The sequence below is a fragment of the Gossypium hirsutum genome, chromosome D10 (genome assembly GCF_007990345.1).
Source record: "Gossypium hirsutum isolate 1008001.06 chromosome D10, Gossypium_hirsutum_v2.1, whole genome shotgun sequence".
NCBI lineage: Eukaryota > Viridiplantae > Streptophyta > Magnoliopsida > Malvales > Malvaceae > Gossypium > Gossypium hirsutum.
The window spans coordinates 59,190,818-59,198,109 of NC_053446.1; the positions used below are offsets into that span (position 1 = coordinate 59,190,818).

Here is a 7,292-nt window from a genome sequence, read left to right on the forward strand (position 1 = left end):
AGCAATAAACGTGAACCAATGGTTCTTGCAGATTTTTCATTCTATTATATATCAATTCTAATATGATGTCCTTAATAGTCATTTTTCATTCTCACCTCACCGCTACAGCTGCGTTTGAATCTAAACACACACTCCACCATTGTTTCTAATCTCACCGCTACAGTACTCAATCTCACCACTACAGGAACTAATCTCACCGCCACCGCTGTTTTTAACCTCACCGGAGGTAAACACACCGCTCATCCAAACTAGCCCTAAGATTTAAAAATAGCTTGGCTCACCTACCTCCAATTATAAAAAGACCAAAATATTCTTAATTTAATTTTAGAAGTAATTATTAAATAATAAAAAGAGGAGTCCGATGTCGAAAGCAAAAACCATTTTCACCTACCTATTATATAAAAAAGGTTGGGTCATATTAAGGAAACCTACCCAAATATCTTATGTTTCTTAAAATGGGCAATTTACTAAAATAGTCTTGATTATACCCCACGTGTACGGTGAGAGATTGCAGTTCCACAGAAAGTCTTTAACACCTGACCTTATTGTATCATTTGGCATAGGGATTTCCCTAACTTTCCAGCGAAGGAAGTGACGCGACCCTAATATTTTGTTCGACGAAACAGGTATTTTGTTTCAGTCCTCTATAACCCAATTGATTAATTTTACTTTTATGCCCTTATATAAAACACCTGATTTATATTTAAATGGTTATATTTGTCATTTACTATTTTAGAAATTTGAAAAATCTAAAAATTAAATATATTATTATTATTTTTGTGGTGGACCCAGTATCTTTTCTCCTTTTCCTCTATCTCGCCGTCAAAGTGAAAAAGGAAAATTTTGATTTACATATAAATAGAGAGCTGAAATGGTTGTAAATGGTGTGTAGGTTATACAGTGTATCTTAATCGGCGTTCGTTAGTAACAGTCCGGTGATGCTTGGTGTATTGTGCGCACGACCTCCCAAGCCTTGGATCCTCAACTCCCTATCTCTGATCGCCCACGGTGGTTCAGCGGCTCACCATCACGAAAATCGTTTCTTGCACTGGCCATCACATTTCGCCGATTTATCTGCCGCTAATCGGCGCTGCCGGCACCATTCAACGGCTTGTCGGCTTGGTGGCGGCTCAGAGGGTGGTGCAGCTTCTATATGGCATGCGATTTTGCCATGCGGAGGAGACAGAGGAGTGAAGAATAGAGGAGATGTGTGGAAGAATGTGGAGAGGAAAGGGGAAGGTTCCTGGAATGTGTCGTGGGATGCCAGACCGGCTCGGTGGCTTCGACCGGATTCTGCTTGGCTTCTGTTTGGGGTCTGCGCTTGTCTTGCGCCGATGCCGATGGATGAATTTGATGACGTTAACCTCGATGCTGATAATAAAACCGATGCTTCTTTAAATTCAGATGAAAAGAGTAGTAATCATTTGTCTTCAGTTGCTGCCGCTGATAATTACAAGGTTACAGGTTAGTTGTAATTCATTAACTAATTTTAATTACTGCAAATTAGTTTTTACTATAAAAAATGAATGAATTTGAATGTATATTTGATATACATGGATTTTAGCGGAGGGCGATACTCAGTTTTCAATATTAAAAATTGAATTTGAATTTATATTTGATATGCTGCAGGGATTTTAGCGGATGGACGATGTCTGTTCAGAGCAATAGCTCATGGAGCTTGTCTGAGGTCTGGAGAAGAAGCTCCTGATGAAAACCGTCAAAGAGAACTTGCTGATGAATTGAGAGCTCAGGTAATCACGAGGAGGTTTTTTTTTTTTTTTTGAAGTATTTAACCAAGATACACTATTTTATGTATAAAATTTCGTTTCTGAATCTACAAATGGTAATAGGAGTTTTTCCCTTTTTATATGTTTAATCATGTAGGTTGTGAATGAGCTTTTGAAGAGGCGTGAAGAAACAGAATGGTAAAGCTTTGTCTTTATATTGGAATGCCATTCACTTTGATGGAATTTTTAATAAGCATAGGGCTTCATATGATATGATAACTGCAGGTTTATTGAGGGAGATTTTGATGCTTATGTAAAGGAAATTCAGCAACCTTATGTTTGGGGTGGGGAACCTGAATTATTGATGGCTTCTCATGTTTTGAAGTGAGTTTCTATTTCCGTTAAAAATTTGACTATGAATTGTTTTGTAATACACCTTTTATGGGAGCTCTTCACTTCCTACCTCATTTTACTATAATCTTGCAATTAGCCTATCAAAATGATGAATAATTTAAGTTTCCATGACTTATGAGTTGCACATAATATTGTGATCGATCCTATGTAATACTGCAGGTGATTTGCTTTTATCTTTGCAAACAGATGAAAAGTTTAGGCTATTTCTTAAGGTGCTAATTACTAACCAAGTTAATGCCTCATAAATATCAATGATTTAAGTTCGAGAACGCATAATTAGAATATTCATGATAAGATATAACTGAGTCCCCTGCCACACTGAAATCACATAATTTTTGTGTGATGATGCTTTCATTTATTTTGCATATTGGTACAAGCATTTCAATTTGCCTATTTTGTGAAGAAACTAGGTTTAAAACCACCGTTTGATAATTAGTGCTTGAGCTTTTGGGTTAGTCTATACCTTATGCATGAAACTCTGCTGATGGCTTATGGAATGATGTCAAAGCAAAACATTAACTGTTCTTTTCTTATGCATTGTTCAAATTGTATTCTAACCCAAGCCTAAACTTGGAATTTGAATTCCATGTTCTAAATTCCTATCTATTTTTCCTCATGTTTTACTTGACTGCTGTATTTGACACCCCATTTTGATTGACAGGACTCGAATTTCTGTCTACATGATTCATAGAAGCTCTGGTAATTTAATAAACATAGCAAAGTACGGTGAAGAATACCAGAAGGAGAAGGAGAATCCTATTAATGTGCTTTTTCATGGGTATGGTCACTATGACATACTGGAGTCTTTGCCGGAACTAATTTCCACCAAATAAAGACATAGAAGTTTGGTCTTGTTATATGATTATGATTGCATAAAAAGAAATAAGCTCATCTTATTTTAAATGGAGGAATTCCATTGAACAAAGAAATAGTCAGAGGTTGATAAATTAGTTTGCACCTACCTCGGCTCTTGCAATAAGCTCAATACAATTTTGTAGTTTCTGAGTGTTTCTTGATTTTTAGAACTCAAATCAATACTTCAGATTGGTGAAGCATTATAGTTATTTTGGTTTTTCTTTTTTCCTGTAAAACCAGTGATGATTGTTTCTTTTATTCAGAATGCCTTTGGGAAATTGAATTTGTCAAAATCCTTTTTTGAAATTGACTTTTTTATTTTAAAATGAAAAATGGAGTCGCCACCAATCACTTTCAAGAGGTATGATCCGGCTATCTCGTAATTTGATCGTTTTAATAAGAGGTTTGATTTACTAAGATAATGTTTTTCAGTCTATGAAATTTAAAAAATAGGTTTGAGAGTCGGTTACGCACGAAGAAGGATTAGCGCCCTCGTTATACCCAAAAATGGTACCTAATTAATCACTTGATTTCTTAATGTTGAAAGTTGAGAACTTGAAGAGAATTTAAAATGCAATCCCTTTGTATTAAGATATTTTAATAGAAAATGTTTTATTCTGAATTAATCGAGAAAAAGGATCATGCCCTGTGAGTTAGGACATGTCGCCTTTAATTTTTGAAAACTAGAATAATCGCCGTTTTAATCGTTACTTAAATCTCGTTTTTATATTTTTGAAATGGTTTCTCGATTATTTCGGTTTTAGAAAGAAGTCATATTCCGTAAGTTAGGAAACTCTTCTAATTCCAAAAATAATGATGTTACCTCGATTTTGAATATTTTATACGTCATATAAAAAAACGAAGATAACCCTTTTTTTAAAACGATATATGTTTCTTTTAAGAAAAAACGAATGAACATATTGTGATATAATACATGAAATAATGATAATAAAATAAAACGAAATAGCCATGTAGGTAAAAATGGAAGGACGATATTAGGGTAATAAACAAAAAAGATAAAATAAAAATAAAATAAATAAAAGAATGTGTTGTTAAATGATGATAGCAATGCCACTACAATAATAATGAGAATATCAATTTAATGGTACTAATCATAGCATAATTATTATCATATTAATAATAAAAATTAATAAAATAATGATAATGATGAAGGTAAAACAAAAATAAAAATGTATAAATGAAAAGGAAACGTAAATAATATAAATCTAAACGCTAAAATAAATGGCATAGTAAATAAAATGGCAAAATTAACCAAATTAGGGATTAAATTGAAATTTAAATGATGTTTAAAGAAAGTATTTCAAAAAGGACATAAATAAATGGGTAAATGAAGAAATAAAAGAAATAAAAGGCTAAATAAAAAACATAACAAAATTAACAGTATAAATCATAAAGAAAAAGACACAAAAGGACTAGATTAAAATAAGATGAAATATAAAGGGACTTGAAAGGCAATTTCCCCCTCAAAATTCACACGTGTCCTTCCCTTAATGGATCCACAATAATCGAGGGACCAAATTGCACAAAAAAAATAACAGGGTGAAATTAAAAGAAATAATAAACAATAGTAGGACGAAATTTAAAATAGTGAAAATGTGGAAGGACCAAAGAATAAATTAGACCCTCCCTTGTCGAAAACGTACGGATCTTGCGCGGTTTGAGTCGGGTCAACCTTGAAACGCAACCATTTTGGGTGTCTATTTCCTAGAAATGGCCCAAGGACCAAAATAAAATAAAATAAAATAAAGTGGTAAAATTAAAAGGTAAAAAAGGACTACAATGTAAATCACCTAAAAAGTGGAGGGACCAAAGGCGCAAATAGACCCCTTGCATCAAAAACACGAGAATCCTAAGGCGGGTCGAGTTGGGTCGTGAATCAAGTCGGCCCCAAAACGGCATTTCGGAACACCTTGAAACGGTGTCGTTTTGGCGCCCTATTTAAGTAAAAAAAAACTCCAAAAAATTCATTTTAAACAGTAAAAAAAAACACATTGTTTTCTCTCTTTTTTCTCTGAAAGGGGTCTGGGTTCGGTCATTGGAGCCGCGACCATCAGTCACCAACGATGGTGACCACTGTCTACGGTGGCTGAAAATCGCCAAAAATCGCCGATAATCTGCTTTTAGACTATCCAAGTCTTCTTCAGCCTTGTTCTTTCATTTCCTCATTTTCTCGGCTCTTATAAATGCAGTTTATCCAACTTCTAGACGTCGACGTCTAATCCTAGCTGTATCTTTTCCTCTTCCAATTGTTCTATCTTTTTCCCAACTCCGATCTCCTCATTTTAAAGTCTTGCTTTATGATTTCCAACTCAGATGGGATCACTTGTAAGTGCTCTTCTATTGACCGAGTGTTTTCATGACTTGACTTAAGGATATTGTCATTGACTCTTTTACCCCACCACCAATCATATTCGGGGGTCGTCATGGGATTTACAGCAAATCTTTTGATTTTGTGAGTTTGGTTCCAAGTGTTCGATATTTCACGAACCTTTTTTCTTGTAATTATTACCCTTGTACGCAAACTCACATTGTGTCAACCCTTGCATTACCGGTATGAATTGCCTCGATCTATACTGTCTCAATACAAGTAAAGCGACATATCCAATAGCTCCCCATATCTTGAGTTTCCACATCGGTACAAAATCTCATCAGGGATCATCCAAGGGGCCCTCCATTCAACTTTGTCGTCTTGGAGAATCTAGAGAATTGCCATCTATTTTTCCTTCGAAACATCATCTCGCCTTAGGGTAGCCACTAATTGATACGGGGTTGCGCGCGGACCAAGATCGAGTTGCCAAGTCACGAGAAACTCCTACGAAAACCCTAAACAATTAGATCCTAGAAGAGATTGCGATTCTGCCCAATTGAACACCCAGATAGTTTTCCCCAAATTTCGGCAATCTAATTTCTCCCAAAAAGAGTATGGATGAATCGGCAAGAACCCTAGAAATTGGGGATTTTTGGGCTAATTCCTTAAGATAGAAAAAGGCTGAAAACACAATAAGAACAGAAAATAAATTAGATAAAGATTCGGCACAAGCAGAAATAAAGAAAGAATTGACAGTAAGAAATTAAAAGATAAGTCCTAAGAAGCCTTGAAATCCCGAAAGATCTCACAACTCCCTTCAAACGGCTCTAATCTCCCCTCCAAAGAATATCAATGGCAAGAAGAAGGTTGAAGATGGCTCCCACAATCAAAAAGATTGTTAAAACAACTTCTAAAGAAAACTCAAGAGAAAATCCTTGAAGAACTCAAAGAGAATTTTCACTCAAATCAAATCTGAAATTTTCAATGTAATTGTAATCTAATGTAGGGTGGCTGGCCAAGCCATATAAATAGGCATTTAAAATGTTTTCCTAATTTAATTAGAACACTAAAACTAAAACTAAAAAAAACTCCTAATTATTTTAATATGGAAATTCGGCCAAGGGTCTTTTATTTGGGACTCTTGGACTGAATATAAAAATTTAAACTAAGTAAAATAAATAAATAAATAAATAAAAATAAAACTTTACAACTTGGGCCACTTTGACAATTTGGCCTGATTTTCAACTAAGTATGGATGGATTTCTTGATTGGGCTGGGATTTTGCTTATTGGGCCTCGCCTTCAAGAATTTGGGCTTTTGTGACTCGTATCACTAACTCTTTCAACGGAGAGTAGTTCTCGGAGAATACTCGATAAGAGACATTTTCTACCTTCTAAAAGTGGCTATGGAACCATGTTAACAAGAGTTGCGCACACTCGATAAATCTTCTCTCACCTGCTCTCTGGCATGCATTCAAAGATTTGAAAGTTTCGACCAAAATTGCTGGGACGGGCGTGACCCTTTATCAAGTCAGGTAAATAAATCTGAAATTGCCTCATCTATGTGCCCTAGTGTTTTGGGGAAGATGACCAACCCTTAAATACTCAAGGTGAAGACGTCAACTCTTTTCTTCGTATCCGGATGCGCCAAGATCAAATCCCGCAAACATTTCCAAGGGACACATTTGCTATCTCCCTTTTATTTAATCCAGGCTGCAACCCATTGTTCGCTCATCCTTGTGATGCTTATTAGTCTCTTTAAGAAAGTCGAGACGTTGGCGGCTTTAGAATAAACTTTGTTAGCTTGGATCCTCGGGTAATGGAATAGAGTTGTATACTCTTCTATAGTGGGCACCAAGTCTACCTTCCTAAAAGTGAAGCAGCTATAGGCAGGATTCCAATACTAGGTATAGGGGTGTGCAACATTCGGGTAAAACCGAAAAAATTCGGTTAACCAACCGAATTCGG

General features: G+C 35.4%; 1 protein-coding gene across 1 annotated transcript; it reads left to right on the forward strand.

Moving 5' to 3' along the window:
- Window positions 1-795: 795 nt before the first annotated feature.
- Window positions 796-3,274, forward strand: LOC121222508 (uncharacterized). The gene is made up of 5 exons (XM_041103455.1): window positions 796-1,464; window positions 1,630-1,751; window positions 1,885-1,925; window positions 2,013-2,111; window positions 2,803-3,274. The coding sequence occupies exons 1-5, from the start codon at window positions 939-941 to the stop codon at window positions 2,972-2,974; spliced, it is 960 nt and encodes a 319-aa protein (XP_040959389.1). The 5' UTR covers window positions 796-938; the 3' UTR covers window positions 2,975-3,274.
- The last annotated feature ends 4,018 nt before the right edge of the window (window positions 3,275-7,292 follow it).

What these genes read in the sequence shown, in the direction of transcription:
- LOC121222508 (XM_041103455.1), top strand. Translation starts at nt 939, where the DNA reads ATGCTTGGTGTATTGTGCGCACGACCTCCCAAGCCTTGGATCCTCAAC. An exon ending in AGGCGTGAAGAAACAGAATG is followed by an intron (nt 1,926 to 2,012) that starts GTAAAGCTTTGT and finishes TGATAACTGCAG; the next exon opens with GTTTATTGAGGGAGATTTTG. An exon ending in ATGGCTTCTCATGTTTTGAA is followed by an intron (nt 2,112 to 2,802) that starts GTGAGTTTCTAT and finishes TTTGATTGACAG; the next exon opens with GACTCGAATTTCTGTCTACA.